A 21,015-nucleotide genomic window follows, 5' to 3' on the forward strand; every position below is an offset into this window, starting at 1 on the left:
GCCTCACCACAATAGCTTCGAATGTTCGGGAACTTGCATTTCCAGTTTGCCCAAGACACTCCACTTGCCAGGTTTGCCCCTGGCTGTGCTGGAGAGTGCTGGTGTGAGACAGAAAAGTAGACACAGAGGCTAAAGCAGGAGAAAGAACAAAGGTCAGGGCCTCGACAAACCCAGACACACCTCAGTGCACTCATGCAGTCAGACAATAAACAAAGTAGTGGGTGTTTTTTTAAACTTTGCAAGGCTCTGCATGACCTGGCCCTGCTCACCCTGCCAGTCTCGCTCATGCCTCTCTCGTGGGTCGCTGGTTCGACCCACCGTTCTGCCTCGGAACTTCTCTTCTCTTTCTCAAATGTAGTAAGCCCTGTTCTGCCCTTGAGCCTGAGCTCTGACCTGCCATCTGGCACTTTCCTCAGCTCTTCCCCTGGCCGACTCCTCATCCTCAGTTCTCATCTTGGACACCATTTCCTCAGCAGACTGGCCACCCACCAAACCAGTCCCTTGGTGACTCTCCTTCAGGAACCCCGGGCCCCTCTTTCGTAGCAGCTACCACCTTTTAAAATGATTGAAGTGGAGTATTTCATGCAGAAAGTCTCCTAAATTTTCTCACAAGCCTTTTTTTTTCTTTTTCTTTTTCTTGAGACAGGATCTCTCTCTACTGCCCCAGCTAGAGTGCAGTGGCTTCGTCATAGCTCACGGCAACCTCAAACTCCTGGGCTCAAGTGATCCTCCTGCCTCAGCCCCCCCGAATAGCTGGGACTACAGGCATGCGCCACCACACCTGGCTAACTTTTCTATTTTTAGTAGAAACAGGGTCTCGCTCTTGCTCAAGCTGGTCTCCAACTCCTGAGCTCAAGCAATCCTGCCTCAGCCTCCCAGAGTGCTAGGATCACAGGTGTGAGCCACTGTGCCTGGCCATGGCTGTAAGCCTTTTTGTTTGTTTGTTTTTGTTTTTACATCTAAGTCTTTAATCCATGTGAAATTCATTTTTATAAACAGCAGGCTGATTGTCCCAATAGTTCCCTAACATTTACCTTCCCACTTTGCTATCATATTGTGTATTTCATGTTTGCGTTGGTTTGCATCGCCTGCCCAGGGAATGTAGTAACTAAGCATGGCTAAGAGCAGTCTGGTGAAGTGTTTCTTCAATTTTTCTCCTTTCCTGTCTTCTTTTGTGTTGAAAAAAGTTTGCATTTCCTTTTTTAATTTGGAAGACACAAATAATATTTCTATACTCTTAATGCTGATCTTTACATTTTTTGACATCTGTTCAAATATTACTTATTTTATTTTACCAATATTAAAAGTCATTTGATCTCAGGGAAATGCAAATCAAAACCACGATGGGATATCACTTATCTCCAGTGAGAATAGCCTTTATCAAGAAGTCCCAAAACAACAGATGTTGACACAGATGTGGAGAGATAGGAACACTCATACATTGCAGTCCCACGGCTCTCTAGCTGGGGCAACATAGCAAGACTCTGTCTTTTTTTTAGACAGATTCTCACTCTGTCGCTAGGGCTAGAGTGTCGTGGCGTCAGCCTAGCTCACAGCAACCTCAAACTCCTGAGCCCAAGCGATCCTCTTGCCTCAGCCTGGGACTGGGAGTAGCTGGGACTACAGGCACGCGCCACCGTGCCCGGCTAACTTTTTTCTATATATTTTTAGTTGTCCAGCTAATTCCTTTCTATTTTTGGTAGAGACAGGGGTCTCGCTCTTGGTCAGGCTGGTCTCGAACTCCTGACCTCGAGCGATCCTCCCGCCTCGGCCTCCCAGAGTGCTGGGGTTACAGGCGTGAGCCACCGCGCCCAGCCAAGACTCTGTCTTAAAAAAAAAAGGGATCAGCTTGTGTACAAGATTTGCTATGACACCCAATGCAAATGTGAATCATGTAGCTTTATTGTATGTAGGAGAAATTTAATAAATGTTTGGTGACTAGTTAATGAATGAATGAATGAGTCTGGCTTGCTAATCAACTTATTTTAATCAAAGACTAAAGGCAGGACAATCTCATCTATCTTATTTTTTTTTAATTTCAAAATATTAAGGGGGTACAAATGTTATTGGTTACATGGGTCTCTTTTGTAATGCTTGGGTCAGGCCGTCTATCTTATTTTAATCAAAGACTAAATGCAGGAATGACCTCATCTTTCAGGTTTATATTAATATAACCAACATATATGACATCAGCGTTATGAAGAAAGCTCTCTTTCCCATTAAATTGCTAACCCTTAGACTTTCTTTATGTGGGACAAAACTTTTCATTCCATCATTTCCGATTTGGGTTGAAATATACCATACCTGAAAAAGGCATCATTGGGCTTTAATAAATCACACTAAGGCACATATGACTAATTTCCTTTTTTAAAAGCATGTTCTAATGGGAACTAAGGGGGAAATGAGTTTGTTTTATTTTGCCATTTTTGTTTTAAATTTTGAGCAATAAAGTGGTATACTTTGTTATCTACACTGCCAGCGAGGTGAATAATTATTGATATATAAACTAGAGGCCAGTCACTCAACACTCTGGTAAGCTGTAAAAGGGGTCCTTCCCTATTTTCTCTATCTTCCTACCCTTGATACTTTGGATCTCCTGCTTAACTTAACCTGGCAGGTAGCCACAACATTACTTTGAAGTTAAAAATAAAAAGCACAGACAATATAACCCCTACATTATACAAGAACAAAATCTGGCTTGGAAGAACATTGGAGTAGATCAAAGAGAATTTTACTAATTTCTCCCCAGGTATCAAATGCCTACTAATCTGCTCTTGCTATAATCAAAATAGTCATCACGAACACCATAATGAAAAAAATCCACATGAAGAATCGGTCTATGACTTTTGCCACCTTCTTCCACTCGCTCCCCTTGGAGTGGGTGGCCTTGTGGTCTTTGAGGCACTTGGCGATGTACTCGATGTTCCTCGTCAGCACTTTGTACCGTGCACAGTGACTGTCGGCGTCCTGTGGGTTCTCACCCTGGCGCCCCAGGTCATTCTTTAAGAGTTCATGCAGTTCCTTCTTTTTGGAAAGGTCTTTGTTCCCGGCTGTTTTCAGGTCAGACTCTGGGAGTTGGCTATACACCTTCATGAGGCGGTCCCGCTCCCTACTGTGGTGCGGGCTGAGGCAGCTCTCACCCACGTCATGGACAAATAAGATCCTGGCCATGTATTTCAGGATGACCACCCTGGCCCAGCGTGGCACTGTCTGGGCCTCGGCCCCACAGAAGTGGATGTTCATCACCATAATGGTCAAGGCAGTGGAGGCTGTGATCAAGGCCATGGTGGCTATGTAATATTTACCTGGAATTAAAACGACAATGAAGTTAGCTTTAAAACTGTCCTCACACAGCCATGCATCCGTTAATGATGGGGATGTGCTCTGAGAAATGCATCGTTAGGAGATCTTGTCCTTGTGTGAATATGATAGAGCGCACTTACACAAACCTAGATGGTACAGCCTCCTACACACCGAGGCTACATGGTACAGCCTATTTATTGCTCCCAGGCTGTACAGCTGTGACTGTACTGAATACGTAGGCAGTTATAACACAATGGTAAGTATTTGCACATCTAAACATAGAAAAAGTACAGTAAAAATACGGTATTGTAATCTTATGGGACCACCATGGTATGTGTAATCTTTCATTGACCGAAATGTTGTTATGCGGCACATGACCGTATTTGGCTTAAAAGAAAGAAGCAAACACCATTTCGAAGTAAGTGGCGTATCCTAGTGGTTACAAGTACAGACTTTTGAATCAGACTTTTTTTTAGTGCAAATCCCAGCTTTATCACTCACTAGACTTGTGACCGGGAGCAAGGCATATAATCTTGTTAAGCCTCAGCTTCTTGTTCCGTAAAGTAGGTGTAATAATAGCATCTAAATTTCAGGAATAGATCAAGGCTTAATTGAGATGATACTTGTAAAGTTCTCAGCAACATTCCTGGCTCAAAGTTGAAAAGTGTGTAAATGTTTGCTGAGATCATGATGTGAAAAACTTTTCCACTCTCAACAAACAACGAACTTGACCAATTCTCAGAATTGTCTTCAGACCTCATTAATCTTACTATTGGCTACAGAGACACTGTGTCTTTCAAACGTGACTGTGTAAAGCAAATGTTCTTGAAACAAGGAAATGAGAGAAGGAAACAATAAAGATAAGGGCACAAATTTATGACATATAGAACAAAAAACTAAGAAGATAAACAAAACCAAAATCAAATTTTTAAAAAGGGTAATACAATTAATAAATCTTTGATAAAGCTACTCACAGAATAGAAATAGAGAAAGGGAGAGAGAGAGAGAAAGCAAAAGATTTAGAAAATAATAAAATATTATAAATAGTTGTATAATAATATATTTGATAATCTAGATGAAATTTTCAGAAAAATATAAGATGTCACAATTAGTGCAAGAAGAACGGACACTTTAATAGAAATAGAAATCAATCAAATACCTCTCCCCAAAAAGGCTCTAGGCCCAAAAGAATTTATAGGTGAATTTTATCAAACTTTAAAAAAATAGATAATTCATATCTTATGCAAGTTGTTCCAGAAAAAGAAAAAGTAGAGAAGTTACCCAGCTCATTTTATGGAGTCAATTTGACCTTGCTTTTAAAAGTGACAAAAAAAGAAATATCAAGACCATTTCACTTATAGACATATTTAAGAAAGTCCTATAAAAATATTAGCTAACTGAATCCAACAGCATCTTGAAATGATAATATATCATGAGAAAGGAGAGTTTGGTTCAGTAATACAAAGAAGTTCAACTCAGAAAATTTTAATGCAATTCACTACATTAATGGGTAAAAGAGAAAACTCATATGATTATCCTAACAGATGAAGACAAAGCATTTGACATTTATCATCCTTTTATTATTTGTTAGAAACTCTTAGTTAACTAAAAATACAGAAAACATTTCTTAATATGGTAAAGGCCACGGAAACCTACATCAAATCCTACATTTAATGCAGAAAGTTTAAACATGTTTCTGTAAGATTGCAAGCACACTTCATAGGTACTACAAATAACTAATTGTGATTGTTACTAAATATTCTCAAGATCTGTGTGAACCCCTACTAAAAAGATAATTTCATATTATCATAGAAACAGACCAAGTAATACTTGAAAAATTCCTGTGCGACATCTTTCTTTAGATATTGTGCCCACTTACTGTTGGATGTCACTGCTGAAGAGGAGGGAGGGACCCACCAATGATCCTTCCTCAAACAGGGTTATGATTGGATGTCAGCACTGCCAATCATGTCTGCCTCAGAAGAGGTAATACAAATGACAATGCATCTCTTCCTCTTTATTGGGGGAGGGAACCTCCTGCTTCTAATTCTCAAAAAGGTGTGTGTGTGCTGTTTTGCTAGGAAAGACATATAATAAAAAGGAAGAAATCTCCAGAGAAACCAAAATAGTATCATCTGAATCATGAGTGACTGGATTCAGTAGAAAGGAAAAGGGCAGGGCAACATCCCTTTGCTATTGGTCCCTAAGTCCCTTGGTGCTTTGAAATTTCTCTTCATTGCTTACTTTAAAGAACTAAAACTTGGGTCTAGCTTCTGATTCTGGGAAGTGTCTATTACAACAGCAAGTCATTGAGATGGAGATATTGGATCTCAGGGGCATCCTTGGTGGCAGGAAATGGGTGTTAAAGTTGACAGGAGAGAGCTCAGAGCAAGGTAGGCTAAGAAACAGGGAGGCAGGGATGGTCGCCTCTGTCTGCACTCCACTCCTTGAAGGGACATTTCATTACTGCAGATTTTTGAAAACATGGTCTGCTTTAGAATCACCCTGGATTCTCACATCTCGGTCAAGATCGCCAAATCGAACTCTTCGGGTATAGGAATCTGCATTTCAATAAGCTCTCCCGATGCTATTATACCCTCTTAGACATCTACTGTATGTCAGGCTTAAAAATCCAGTTCATCTTTCTATCACGTTTCCACTCTTCCCAAGGAGAAAGCCCTTGCACCCTTGTAACGCGAAGGATAGTGAGAGTCACTGTTTACTCGGTGTTTACCATATGCCAGGTTCTGTGCTAGGCAATGACACAGAAGGCAGCAGTTACACACATTTTGCAGATGATAAAGCAGAGACTAAGAAGTCAAGTAACTTGCCTAAGGTTGATTAAGGAGTGAGTGGCGAAGTCAGCACTCAAATGCAGGTTTCTTCGACTTCAAAATCAGAGCCTTAACCTCTAGGTCAGCAGTTTTCGGACTTGAACAGAAAGTGCGTCAGAATCACCTGGAAGATTTGTTAAAAGAGATGGCCAGGCCTCACTTCTGGAGTTTCCAGTTCAGTAGGTCTAGGGTGGGCCCTGAGAATTTGCATTTCTAAAAGTTCCCGGGTGATGCTGATGCTGTGGGTCCCGGGACCACCACTTTGAGAACTGCTGCTCTAAATCATAACGCCACTCATTGCTCTTTCGGGAAACCCAGAGACCATGAGACCAGTTTTGATTCCAGCAGCCATCTGTATTCAAAGATGCCAACTGCAGACACCAAAGGAATTACGAGTTAGCCTGTATTGAGTCTGAAGTTGGCCTAGTCGTTACAAGTTTAAAGGCACACACGCCCCCTTAAAGGCATGACCCAGTTGCTACACAGCTAGGCTCAAGTGTAAGACACTTGAACTCACCTATCAGAGGGACATTTTCTGAGGCTGGCATGATCTCTGCCACCATCAGCTGAAATACAGTCATGGCCAACAGGATGGTCACTCCCAGGGAGACCTTTTCCCCAGAGGCTGCTGGGAGATAAAAACTCAAGGGAGCCAGAAAAGATATGAGGACGCATGGGATGAGGAGGTTGACGATATAGAAAGAAGACCTCCTCTTCAGAAGGAGAGTGAATGTCACATCGGGGTAAGGCTCAGAGCAGCAGCCGTAGGAGATCACATTCTTCACGGCAGGCATGCCATGGACCTCCCATTCCACATCCTCTATGAAGTCAGAGAGATCGCCGCTGTCTAGGGCGTTGAATATGTCCACCTGATTGCCATTGTAGGTCCAGGAGCCAAAGGTCAGGTTGCACTGCTGGTTATCAAAGGGGAAGTAGGTGACATCTACCACACAGGAGCTTTTGGTGATGGCTGGTGCGTCCCAGGTGATCAGCCCATCATACCGTAGGACCACATTGGTATTCACGGGCTCTGAAGACTCGTCGTCAGCCCTGGAGGTCAGATGAGGAAAATGAAAGTCTCTTGTTAGGAGACCTCGCCGACTTCCTTATCCCACACAGCTCACTGCCCCGTGCCCATCACCTCACTGTCTTTGGCAACGGATTGCCATTTTCCCTGTCACTCTGGCTTGAGAGTCGAGTCAACTCGAATTCGCCCTTCTCCTTCATCTCCTGCTACTAGTCAGGGCCAAGTTCTCTTGGAGTCTTCCTTTAAAGCAATGGTCTCCAACATTTTTGGCACCAGGGACTGGTTTCGTGGAAGACAATTTTTCCACAGACCGGGTAGGGGCATGGTTTGATTGTGCAGTCAATAAAACCTCTCTGCTAATGACCATCTGTATTCGCAGCCGCTGCCCAGCGCCAGCATCACCGCCTCAGCTCCACCTCGGATCCTCAGGCATTAGATTCTCATAAGGAGCACGACCCAGATCCCTCCATGCGCAGCTCACAGCAGGGTTTGAGCTCCCGTGAGAGTCTAATGCTGCTGCCGATCTGACGGGAGGCAGGGCCTGTGTGCTGACGCCAGTGACGGGAGCAGCTGTGAACACAGATGAACCTTCGCTCACCACTGCTCACTCCTGCTGTGCGGCCCAGTTCCTAACAGGCCACGGACCAGTACCAGTCCCAGGGCTTGGGGACCACAGCTTTAAAGCATCTCTGCTCTGTGTCCCTTCCTGTCCATTCCCAATGCCACTCTCTTGGTCCAGGTATAATGATTTAACAATCCATTCAAAAAGTAAGCCTGCCAAGGCCAAAATCTGCTTACCTGACTTTGTTAACTTTAGGAACCAGAATATTAAAAATAGTTTCTCGTTGCTGTTCTAAGAGGTACACATGCTTATTTGGAACATTTGGAAAACGTGGAGAAAAAAGGCCACTCGCCCATAATCTTAGAGATAATCGCTTATTCTGGATATATCTTTTTGTGATCTATCAACATTTATGCCTAGCATTTTTGGGTGCAGAATTTCTATTTTCCTTTAGGGAATTACTCTTTCTCCACCGCTATTTCAAGGCAGAGGAACTGTTGATCAAGGTGTCCCAGCCCCACCTGGTCAGGTGCTGGCTTGGGTGACCCAGGCTAGGTCCAACAAAGTTATAGTCCCTGGAGTTTAGATCTTAAGCAGAGTGACTCAAAGACCAGGAACAGTCACCCTGGTGGTGGCTCCTTGCTAAATAAAACAGCTCCGTGGCCCCTGCTGTCTCGAACACTGGAGCAGTCTTGGTTTTGTCCCTCCCAAGGCCTGGTTGTTTTCCTTTTCTTTCAATTCAATGAGATATACCATATCCTTCTAACAAGTTCATGTGTTCACAGGTACTCAAAGTCAGTTTCCAATGGCTATGACCAAAGAACGTTAACTGATACATTTCTGTTAACATTTGACGCATATTTTTCCAGTTTTCCTTATAATTTTTCCCTATAAAATATATTTTGGCTAAATGTAATGTTGGTATCCTGAATTGGATCCTGGAATAGAAAAAGCACATTAATACAAAACCTGGTGAAATCTGAATAAAGTGTGTAGTTTAGCTAATAATATTGTATCAATTTTGATAAATGTACTATGGTTATGTGAGATGTAATATTAGGGGAAACTGGGTGAAGAGTATAAGAGAGCTCTGCACAGTCTTTGCAACTTTTCTGTAAATCCAAAATTATCCCAAAATTAAGAAATCAATTTACAAAAAAAACAAAAAGAAAAGAAAAAGAAAAAAAGGATGAGGGAAAATTAAAAAATACATGTCGTCATCTGTTTATACTCTTCTACAACATTCTTTTCATGGCTAAAGAGAATTCCACTATATTCCACCATGTAGATACACCACAGTTATTTAACCAGTCTACTGATGTCGGACATTATGGGTTGGTTGCAGTTTTTGTATTTATAAGCAGTGTTGCAGGGAACATCTCTGTAGTTGAATCTTTGCCGTATACACTGATGCTTTCCTTAGGTCAAATAGCTAGAAAAGTATGTGTTGGATCAGAACAAGCATGTTTTTAAGGTTTTTTGTTTTTTCCGCTCATTAAAAATCAGGCACCACAGTGTTAGCTGTAATGGTCTGACTGGGTCCATTCCATACCCAAAGCGATCTTTAATGTGAGTCTTTGTGAAGATAACCAAAAGAAATTTTTGAAAATGCCTGAACCTACCCCATGAACAATGAGAAATATGTGTCGTTACCTGCAAAGTGAGAACACCACTTACCCACCTCACTTCTTTGGTGTAAGAGGAGAGAACGAGAGAATCGAAGAGAATCTATCTGGAGCTAGAACAATCATATTGATTAGAGTCTCTGCAGCAAACAGATGGCCTAGTCAAATTAGATAATTTGAGGAGAGTTAATGAAGAGACTATTTAGAAAGGGATGGTAAGATGCAGGGACACCACACTGGGGCCCAGAACAGCAAGCTATTCCCATTCCCTGGCCTGAAGAGGGGAAGAGAAGGTGCAGTTACCAGAACCTGGAAGGAAGGAGTTTTATGAAAAGGGTCACTATGACAGGCGTTAGGACCTTCTGCCAAGAGACACACCCAGCCAAAGACAACTCCATAGGAAGGGAGCAAGGGAAAATATACCCTAACCTCTCTTTTCTCCCTGAAATTGCCCACTCGTGCTTCCCATTGGCCTAACCCAACCCCCAGCCAGACAGCAGGGGAACCCACCGACCAAAAGCATCACCCCAGCCACTCAGGAGTTGTTTAAAGACATTACATTTAATCACTTCATGACTAATATATTATTGTTTTATCTCCCTGGTTTTGCTGATCATCTCATTTTACAGCTCAAAACTTGCAGTGGCTTCCTGTGGCCCACCAGATACTTGCCCACCTCCTCAGTTTAGTGAGATGTTCCGTGGTCTACTCCCACCCCACCTTCTAGCTTTAGTCTCCCGCAGGTCTCCTTCGCTCGCACTCCACCAGTCAAGGCTGAAACCCCAGCGCTCTGTGAGGTCCTCTCCGATTCAGAATCTTTCTTCCGTCGGCAACAGCCCCGCCGTCTGCCTGCACCAATCTAGCACACCCTTCGAGCCTCAGCTCAGATGCCGCCTTCTCCGTGATGCCTTCCCTGCCTCTCCAGGCAGGCATCTTCCCATCTTTGCAGGGCCATGGCACTTTACTTCTATGCTAAAAGGGACTTACATTTTTACCTTATATTATAGTTTTACATACATTTCTTATTAGATTGTTCCTTGAGGTCAGAGACAGATTCTTAATGCAGCAAGTTTAAACTTAAAAGTCTTAAGATTCTTATTATTTATTCCTCATAAAAATATCACGGAGAGGTTTGGGTTCAAAACCTGGTTCAGGGTTTGTAACCGTAAGCAGGTTATATCTCTGTCATTCACCTGTGAAAGTGGGGATTACAATACTTTAAGATTTCTTTTAAATTCCATTTTCAGTCAGTAACAATGTATATTAATTTCCCATTGCTGCCGTAACAAATTACCACAAACCTAGTGTCTTAAAACAACACAAATTTAGCATCTTAACAATTCTACTAATAGAGGTCAGAAATCCTAAAATCAACGTGTAGCCGGGCTGCCTTCCTTCTGGAGGCTCTCAGGGAAAATCCTGCCTTGCCTTTTCCAGCTTCTAGAAGCCACCCGCATTCCTGGCCTCAGGGCCCCTTCCTTGCATCACTAACCTCTGCTTCCTCTGTGGCACTGCCAGCTCTCCCCTGCCTGGCCCCCGTACCCGAGATAACCCCCATCTCCAATCTTTCTTCAGTCACATCTGCAATTCTCCTCTGCCACGCGACTCAACACGTGCACAGGGTCGGGGCATTGGGAGGTGGGCATCTTTGGGAGGGGCAGTATTTTGTCTACACGTTTTGTAAAGCCCCAACTCATGCTGACATGTAGCAAGTGTCCAACACATGAATTGCTTGTCTTCCCCGACCTCCGTGTCTAAGTTTCTTTCACGTTCTTGGCGAGACGCTCTGCTCCCCTCTCGCCTCCCCTCCCCCCTCCCCTCCCCAGCCGCCGTGGCCGCGGGCGGCCCTTCCTCCTCCTCCGCTCGGTGGTCTCCGCCTGGAGCAAACGCGCTCGGACCCCGGTAGGGAGCGCCTTCCCGGAAAGCAGGCAGGAGGCCGGTGGCGGGGGACGGGAGTGACAGGCGGGTTTTCCAGTCGCCAGGGAGTGCCTGCAACCTCCGCGGACTTGTCCGTTTACTCAGCCCCACCCTTCCTCTTTCCCTCCCCACCGGCCCCTCTCTCCTGCTCTCCGCCGTCCGGCGCCCGGCTCCTCAGGACGCTGCCGCCTCCGTCCCTCGCTCCCTCTGCCCCTCCAGGCCCCTCCCGGCTCTGTCCCCAAGTCCCTCCTGCCAACTTCCTTTCCTCCAGGGCACTTCCCACCTCTCCTTCCACACAGCTGCTCTCAGGAGCAATTGATACATGCTGTTGTCTCCTCCACCTTGTTTTCATCTCTCAACGCCGGCATTCTTGGCTTTTTTCCGACAAGTGCAAATAGGCAAGTCTCCAGACCTCTTCTTGGTCTCCTCGCCCAACGCTGCCCAAGCGCTCTGCACTGGGCTCTTCCGAGCCGTCATTTTCTCCCTTGGTTTCTAGGACACAGCTTTCTCTCAGTTAGCCTTCTACCTTTCTAACCTTTCATTCTAGCTCAATGCAGAGGTTTCCCCAACTCTGTCCTCAGCCATTTTCGTTCCCTCCATGGGTAGTTCTACGGGCTTTAAAGGGTTTTGGCATCTCTCTCCTCAACTTTCTCTCCGGCTTTCAGATTTGCCTTTGCAATGTCGTGATTGGACATCTCCATGTGGATGTTCCTTTTGTCTCTCAAACTTAACAGCAAACTCATCCTCTTTTTCTCCAAACCTATTCCTTCTCTCCTCTTTTATTTACAATCTCATCTAGAAGTCTTGCCATCTGCTAAATCATCTCATATAGCTAAGGTTAGCTGACCTTAACCCTAAATTCTAGACAAATTCTTCTAAATATAATAGGGCACCAAATTCCTCACTAAAATGGTCTAAAATCCAACCATTAAAGCTGCTCATTGAAATCCAACCATTTTGGCCGGGCGCGGTGGCTCACACCTGTAATCCTAGCACTCTGGGAGGCCAAGATGAGAGGATTATTTGAGGTCAGGAGTTTGAGACCAGCCTGAGCAAGAGTGAGACTCTGTCTCTACTAAAAATAGAAAAATTAGCCAGGCGTGGAGGCTCTCGCACCTGTAGCCCCAGCTACTCAGAAGGCTGAAGCAGGAGGATCACTTGAGCCCAGGAGTTTGAGGTTGCAGTGAGCTATGATCAAACCACTGCACTCCAGCCTGGGTGACAGAGTGAGACCCTTTCTCAAAAAAAAAAAAATCCAACCATTAAACTAACCAATGAGCACACATGTGCAGAGAGGGAAGTAAAACCCAGTGGAAATCAAGCAAGGGGAGGGGGGCAGAAGAGATGGGTGAAAACCTACCTAATGGGTACAATGAACACTATCTGAGTGATGGGCACACTTGTAACCCTGACTCAAGCATAACAAAAGCAATCCATGTAATCAAAAACATTTGTACCCCCGTAATATTTTGAAATAATAAGAAAAAGAATTTATCTACTGTAGTTTACATAGTCATTCCTCTAATGTTGGGTGTTGGTTTCCATTTTTTACTATAAATAATGCAAAAGGGAAACCCTTCATAAAGCAGAAGCAATAAACAAGAGAAAAGGATATCAACATTTTAGAAACTCTTTATACACATTACTTGATATATTTGCTTTTCTTTAATTATTCAAAAAGGTGAACATTTTTCCATGTGTTCTATTTCTCTTTTTTTCCTTTTAGAGATTTTTAATATATTTTTATAATTATTTTAAGTATATTTTTAAAAATATATTTTTTATTTTTCTATAAAATTCATTGAATTGAAAAAGAATTGTACTTTCTATGTAACAGACACTAAAACATCTAAAATTCTTTGTTTTTTATTAACGTACAAAAAAACACCACACAACACAAAGAAATATAAAATGTGTCATGAAGATACTGATATTTGTCTCAAGGTGATTGACAGCAACGGCTACATTAGTCATGCTGCTAATTTAGCTCCAAAGGTTTGTTTAGCACATCAGAAATTGATTTATCTACTCATGTCTTCGTATGTCTGAAGTCATCCTTTTTAACATAATGTTTTGTAAAAAACTTGAATAAAGGGTAAACTTAGTTGAAATGTTGTCCAAAAAAAAAATCCCTGCCATGATACATGCAGACTTTATATTTCTGTAGTCCACTCTTTACCCAATTTAAACATGTCAGGAATCCTTGCAGCTTCTTATACTAACCACTTACTAACCATGCACTCATACCAAACATTTCATCAGAACTTTGAGCCCCAATTCATTCATTTCTTTACTGATTTACTAACAAAGCCAGTATCTACTTGAACTATTATTTTGCTGAAGAGTTCGCTACCTCTTGGAAAAATTCATTGCTGAAGTTATCGGGGAAATTTTCTTTTTTTGAGTAGATCTTATCTTCCCTTTAGCGTCTACTCATTCTTTGGGGTTTTGTCCTCTAGAGCAATATTCTCTCTTCTCTCTACCTTATTTTCTCATGATTGCCTAAAGTGGCCATCAAGTCTTCCCAAGGTCTTCTCTCTTCCTCACTAAGCATGCACAAATTCAACTATTCCTCATGTGAAGTGGCTTCCAGGCCCATCGCCTTCCTGATCACTCCCCAGCAGGTCTAGCCCCGCGGATTCAAGCCCCGGGGGTGACTCTAGAAGCTAAGCACCCTCCTGCCCAGAGTATCTTACCACCCCAGACTGCACCACCTGCCCCATGCCCCTCGTGTCCCTTCCACCACCACTCAGGAAGCCGATTCGGTGCTATGCAATGTTCTGTCCCAGCATCAGAGAAGCAGTGACACTGTCTGGAACTGTCGCTCCATGAATTAATATTAAACGTGTTTGGGGACAGGATTTGTCTTAGGAGTTTTGCAGAGCTTTGCCCTGAAGGAATATGTGAATGTGTTGGTTTGCATTTCGAATGCTGTTACACTCGGAAGGGCGTCTCTGAAAGGCAGTAGCGGCTGTATCCCACAAGGCGCCGCGTTTCTCAGACCTAAAGATTTGGATTTGCTTTGTAAAGCACAAGTGAATCTGTTAAAAACTATAGGCTGAGAGCTGACAATGGAGTGCCCTCCGGAACAAACAGCTTCCCGGAAACGACAGCTTCCCGAATGGCTAAAAGCAAAGCTTTTGTTTAAACCACTCTAAACTACCTGTCTCCATTCACAATAACCTAATAAGCATGGAGCTTCCATATCTCTGTTTAACCCCTCTGTTTAAATGATAAACTTACCTTAGAATTTAGAAATTAACCTTTGAAAGACTTTGTAACCGTTTGCTCACATAAATAGAATTAGTTAAAGAATCTGTAGAAGCCTTCTGTAAAAGCCTTTTGAAAATCTGTTAACCTGAGAGGAACTACCTGTTCCTGTTATGTAAATCTGTTACCCCTGACAATTGTTCACTATTTCCTATAAGTTACCATGTAAGACCTCATTCGGGGCTTTTGAGACCAACGGAGAGGTCTAAGCCCCCTGAGCTCCTGCTTTGCCTATAATCTTTATAAACTTATAAAACTATATCTTTGTCTCAGTGTATTCTTTTATTTCTTCCATTTTCCATTTCTCTCTATTATTTTCTTATCCCTTGCAACTCTACCAAAGGGACCCGGTTTTTTGCAGGGAACACTGGCCACGTTCCCCGCATGGAACCAGAAGGTTCTACAGGGGTGGGGATTCAGCCAGATGGACCAGGCTTAAGGAAACAGTCGTGACTAGGGTCCTTTTTTTGCCTGATCCTATAACTCTCTCCTATTTTCCTCTCAGTCGGTTAAGAAATGCAAATGTCATCCAAACATAGCTACATTTAAAGATTCCTCTAAATGGCAAAACTCTGGGAAGTTTTTCTGAGAAGGTGGCAAAGGAGAATAGAGGATCAGAAACAGAATTGTCCATAACAAGAGGGCAGAAAAGCTAAAGTGTCAACCAGAGGAAGAGAAAAGAGTTGGTTAATCACTGCGGTGAAAGGCTCTGTGAGAGAAAGGGAACATATCAAGGCCAACGATGGGGTGGGCGGAGAGAGGGAGAATGAGGACAGAATTTGCCAGTGGGTTTGTGTGGGCATATGAGCTCAGAACTGGCATCTCTAACAAAGGGGCTCTGGGGTAGGCTAACTCAGGCTGCCACGCAGGCTTGCAAAGAAGCTCTTAAGCTGGTCACTGCCTCAGCCGATCACAGCAGGAGGGAGAGGAGAACCAGCTTTCTGTTTGTTTTCCAGGGAGAGTTGTTAAAACTTACAGAATGCTGTGAGAGACCATCTGTGTCAACTGTATTTTCAGATATCACTCTCCTGCACCCTGCGGATGAGAGCGTGGTGACGACAGTGCGGCTCATTTTCTTTCTTTTTTTTTTTTTTTTTGAGACAGGGTCTTGCTTTCTTGCCCAGGCTGGACTGCAGTGGTGGGATCATAGCTCACTGCAGTCTTCACCTGGCATCCTCCCTGTGTGTTTCCTGTGTCCAAATTCCCTCTTATATAAAAACACCAGTCACATTGGATTAGGCGTCCACCTTACTCCAGCTCGAGCTCCTAGGCTCAAGCGATCCTCCCACCTCAGCCTCCTGAGTAGCTGTGACTACAAGCACGCACCACCAAGGCTGGCTAATTTTTTTATATTTTGTAGAGATGGGGTCTCGCTATCTTGCCCAGGCTGGTCTGGAACTCCTGCACTCAAGCGATCCTCCCACCTGTGCCTTCCAAGGTGCTAGAAGCCACCACACCTGGCCAGTCAATGTGACTCATTTTCATGCTCTATGTGTGTGTTTGTGTGAGACACAGAGAGAGAGAGACAGAGAGAGACAGACAGAGACAGAGAAAGTGAGCACATGAGGAGGGAGGTGAACTGGAAAAATAAACCACCAGTCCTTGAAAGTTCTCTTTCTTGGGCAGGGATATGGAAGATTCCTCTGGCCACTCGGGGTGGGGAATGAACAGGAGGATCAGGGCCACGATTCAAGAGGTCAAGACCCCCGGATGAGCTCTCTGAGTAAGGAGTGAGACTAAAATCCAGGCTGCAGCCCGCCGGTGTTGCTTCCTTACGGGAAATCCGTGCCCACCGGAAACCCTTCCCCAGGGAGCCCCCTGAACTGCCCCTCATTCACATTGTTCTGCACTGCAGAGGAACCTTCCCCAATCCACAGAAACTTGGGTTCCAGATAAAAAGAGGGAGAAACTCCCCCGACAACAGGTGGAGCAACTGAGTTTGAGTTGTGGCAGAGAGCTCTGGTCCCTTTCTCAAAGCGTAGCCCAGTGCCAGCATGGTCTACAGCTGATACAAATGCAAAACCGCAGGCCCCGTCCCAGGCTTCCTAACTCAGAATCTGTATTTTAACAAGATCCTGAGTAATCTGTGTGCACTTTATAGCTGGAGAAACATAAACCTCACCTATGCATTTATACAAGGCCCTTTGCTCTGAGACCAGGAAAAGGCCAACAGGAGCCCTATGATCTGGTTCATCCTCCACTCCATACAAAGTTCAAGATCCGCAGGCCGGCTTCTAGATGGCCCGTTCCAATTTAATATTACTAGCGTCACAGTTACCGATACGTGACCTTGGACAGTGAGTGCCATTGCTATGGGTTGAATTGTGTCCCTGAAAAATTTGTACATTGAAGTGCTAGCCCCGACACTCAGAATGTGACTTTATTTGAGAATGGGTCATTGCAGATGATAATTAAGACAAAGTCACTCTGGAGTAGCGTGGACGCCTAATCCAATGTGACTGGTGTTTTTATATAAGAGGAAATTTGGACCCAGGAAACACCCAGGGAGGACGCCAGGTGAAGACGAAGGCAGAGATCAGAGTGACGCTTCTACAGTTCAAGGACACCGAGGATTGCCAGCAAAGCCCCCGGAGCTACGGGAGAGGCCTGCACCGATTCTTGCTCACAGTGCTCGGGGGAACCAACCCTGCCGACACCTGGATCTCAGAACTGGGAGACTACAAATTTCTGTTGTTACCTCATTTGCGGTACTTTTATTCTATATGGCAGCCCTAAAAAACTAATGCAGCCTCCAATTTGTCACCTGAAAAGGGAGAATCTAGATTGAATTTGATGGTTACCTGCCAGCTATAAGCTTTTATCACCTATTATTTTATTATCTAAGATTTTATGACCATTATTCATGGCCTAGGAGCATGGATTAATCCTTAGCTTCATGCCTGTTTTAAAACATTCCCTTTTTCATTATGTTTAAATTCTATTAAGTCGACGAGTCCATTCCTGAAAAGGCTTAATTCTGACCTGCACTTACTTGTTATACAAGACAATGTCCGGCCTCCACACCAGGTCGCTGGGAATCCTGATGGAGTCGAGCCCGTCGTACTGGTCTCGGTCCCATGTGAGATACGCGTCATGCCAGATTTGGCGGATCCATAAATAGGCGGTCAGAATTTGGTTTCTTTCATCCTGCACAGTGAATCCAGATGTGACTTTATCCAGCAGACACTTCAACCAAATGTCTTCCATCTTTAGGACACTTGTTCTTCATAACAGGCATTTCAAGAACATTAATCTGTTTTCGATAAATGAGAGCTTTTGTCTGTTCTATCTATCCCTTGATTGACTACCAAGGCCACATTATTTCCTTCCTTCTGGATTTACTGTTCAGAATGTAAAGTGGACACATTTTTAAGTCTTCACATCTTTGCATGGGTCTACCACTCAAATGTCTCTGAAAATTGATCAAGTAATGATGTACTTGAATGAGAAAGTCAGGAAATATCTACAATGTACAGAAGAAAAATCCTTCAAATTTCATAACAGTGTGTGATGAAATGTCTATGAACACTAAATAAGCAATATCATCTTAAAACACCACCTTCCTTTTTTCCAAATTGAAATTAAATTCACATAACATAAAACTCACCATTTTAACCATTTTAGAAGTATACAATTCAGCGGTTTCCAATACATTCACAGTATTGTGTAACCATCACCACTATCGAATCCAATTATTATGATAACCCCTAAAAAGAAACCCCATTAACCGTGATGCAGTCACCGGCCTGTCCCCCTCCCGCTCCCCAGCCCCTGGCAACCTCTATCCTGCTTTCTGTCCCTATGGATTTCCCTATTTGGGACATTTCATAGAGATGGAAGCATACAATATACAACACCACCTTTCTTTAGATTATCTAAGACTGTTCCAGTTAATAACCAGGATTAGATAACATTTAGTGAAATTATTTAGTTTTGTGAGAAGCTTCCTCCTCCTGGCGTTCTCTTCTGGCAGCTTGCACGCGGGGCTATCTGCTCTCATATTCCCTCTCATGTTCCCAGAGAGACATTCCCTTTGGAAAGATGGTTGTTTTCATTCTGAGAACCATTCCAAAGAGTCGCCACCGTGTACTACTCACCATATCCTTAATCTGAGAAAGTGTAATCTGCAACGTGACGTTCAGGACTTTATCTGTATCTTCCACTGGACGAAGAGCATTGGAATAATCTTCAAAAAGGTCATTAAACAACTTCCGGGCGTATTTCCCATCGGCTGTTTCTACAGCTGCTGAAAAAGAGGGACCCGGATCAACATTCAGAGTGTCGTGTGTATTTCGAAACAAAGAATACCAGCCTGAGGCTGAAAACCGGGGACAGTGCAGCGTCAGCTAGGGCTAAGCTTTGTGTCTATGGATGAGCCATTTCTCTGGCATCCACCACCCAGACCAGCACGCGTCAGTGAGAAGCCCGGGCCCTTCCATGCAGGCGGATCATCTGTTCTTCTTCCCTGTCCCATCCCACCTCCCATCAAAGGAATGGCCCCAGATAAGCAGAGAGAGTTATATGTCACCAGCCTCTCACCTCTCAGTACGGAAGCGGCAAAGTAAATCCAGCAAAAGGAGATGCAGGAACGGGACCAGTTCATCTTCTTCCTGAGCCTCTATACGGTCCCTCCAGGCAGCGTGGACTTCCCCTTCCCTCTGCGAATGCAGGGGCCGGGCACACAGAGCCGCACTGGTGCAGCCTCGCCGTGGCGCACGGAGCCTCGGGCTTGCATTGCACGTAGCACCGATGTCCTGAGATCCAGACCCGCCCTGCCTCCCCTCCTGTAATCCGAGACTGGCAGCTCCAGTAGCTGAGATGCCAGGAACCCAGGGTGGGTTCGGTCTGGCAGTGCTGCTCCAGGGGGCAGGGCGGGGGCATCTCAGTGAAGGTCCTTAGCCACCCTCAGCAGCAACAGCCAGACCAAAGAACAGAAGGCAGGAGCAGGAGTCACGGGTACGCCTGGCACCCCACAGTCTCGACCTAAGCAGAAAGAGAGCTTTCTACCCCTGCAGCAAGCAGATTCAGCCTGAGCCCAGGGACTGAGGGAAGCCAAACAGATCCAGCTCTATGTGCTTTTAGCACATTTGAAGAGAGAAAGAGAAACAATTCCATGATCTCCAGAACATACTGGTATTTGGGTTTATTCTCCACCCCTGCTTCTGATCACTTCTTCAGCTACCGCGCTGGGGACGGGTCTTCATAGTGAATGTGTGTGAGTGAGCACGTGAGTGAGGGCCGTGCCGGCTGGGAGGAGAGTGCTCACTCCCTGAAGAAGCAGCAACACTGAATCGATTTGGACTTGAACACCTGGGTTTAACTGCCAGCTCAAACCCCTACTAGCTCTGCAGTTCCGGATCAGTTACCTAACCTCTCTGAGCCTTCCTGAACTACAGACCAGGGAAGATAACATTCCCTCCCTTCCAGAGCTACCGGGACACTATCTGCGAGAGCACTTTGTAAATGTTAGCAATTTTCACCTCTGATCAGCTTTGCAGATCCAGAATTTCTACATTTAACCAAGTCACCCAGGGTTTACCAGCTCTAAAAAAATGTTGTAAAGGTTTCAAAGACTATCTGAATCACCATGAGAATGGTTCATAACCAATGATGACTAAGGATGATACCTTTTGCATTTGAATGCTACTTTATATAAAATTTCACAGTCATTTCTCACATGTAATCTAATTTTGCTCCTGCAAAAGAATGTCAATTTCTAGTTGCCATGTGGAAACTCCTGTCTGTCCTTCCTCTTGCCTGGGGAAACTGCCTTGGAAACCAAATTAAGACAATTTGGTTTCCTGGAATCCGAGCAAGGAAATTGGATAGCTCTACCCCATCAGGTCACAGCCATCGGTGCGTCACCCCGCCCCTCTCCAAGAATATCTCCTCCGAGTGGAACAGACACTGGAGCCATCAGTGAGGCATGTTTCTTAATTGCCTAGCCCCTTGTGTTGATTGTGAAGATAATTATTTTCCTGTCACCCCAGCCTGATTCACCCACCAAATGATGTAACTCCTGGTGCCCACGCTCAGGCCTCCTCCAGTGAACCGTCCACTCTGGAATCTCAGAAGCTGAAGGTACTTTTGAAATTGAGCTTAGTACCTCATTTACACATGAGTAAACCGAGGCCCAGAGAAGCACACTGGCTGCCTCCAGCAGCGCTGGCCAGACACGAGATCCAGACCCCTGCCCCACCCACTGCGCACCGTAGCGCTCACACCGTGTCTCCTCGCTGTCTGCCGTCCACACGGCATTGGATGCCAGCTGGGCAGTGACTTTCTTGTGGGGAGAGACCCTCTGTATTTCTTTAATTCCTCGCCACCCCCATGGGGCTGACTTGTGGTTCACACGGGGTCTACCTTGAATGGTCTCCCTTTCTTCCCGACCCCTCTCCCCTCTCCCGGGGCCTTGCTCCCTTCAGGGACCCCTTTCTGGTGGAAGCTGCTGAGAACCTTTGCCCATTGGGTCAAATC

At 44.6% G+C, this 21,015-nt stretch overlaps 1 protein-coding gene across 1 annotated transcript; it reads right to left on the reverse strand.

Moving 5' to 3' along the window:
* Positions 1-2,330: 2,330 nt before the first annotated feature.
* Positions 2,331-19,227, reverse strand: CHRNA9 (cholinergic receptor, nicotinic, alpha 9 (neuronal)). The gene is made up of 5 exons (XM_012644482.1): positions 19,078-19,227; positions 18,636-18,781; positions 17,531-17,685; positions 6,655-7,187; positions 2,331-3,305 (listed from the first exon to the last, which is right to left on the reverse strand). The coding sequence occupies exons 1-5, from the start codon at positions 19,139-19,141 to the stop codon at positions 2,764-2,766; spliced, it is 1,440 nt and encodes a 479-aa protein (XP_012499936.1). The 5' UTR covers positions 19,142-19,227; the 3' UTR covers positions 2,331-2,763.
* Positions 19,228-21,015: the final 1,788 nt, after the last annotated feature.

Source organism: Propithecus coquereli, unplaced genomic scaffold (assembly GCF_000956105.1).
Source record: "Propithecus coquereli isolate 6110/MARCELLA unplaced genomic scaffold, Pcoq_1.0 Scaffold213, whole genome shotgun sequence".
In the NCBI taxonomy this organism is placed as follows: Eukaryota; Metazoa; Chordata; class Mammalia; order Primates; family Indriidae; genus Propithecus; species Propithecus coquereli.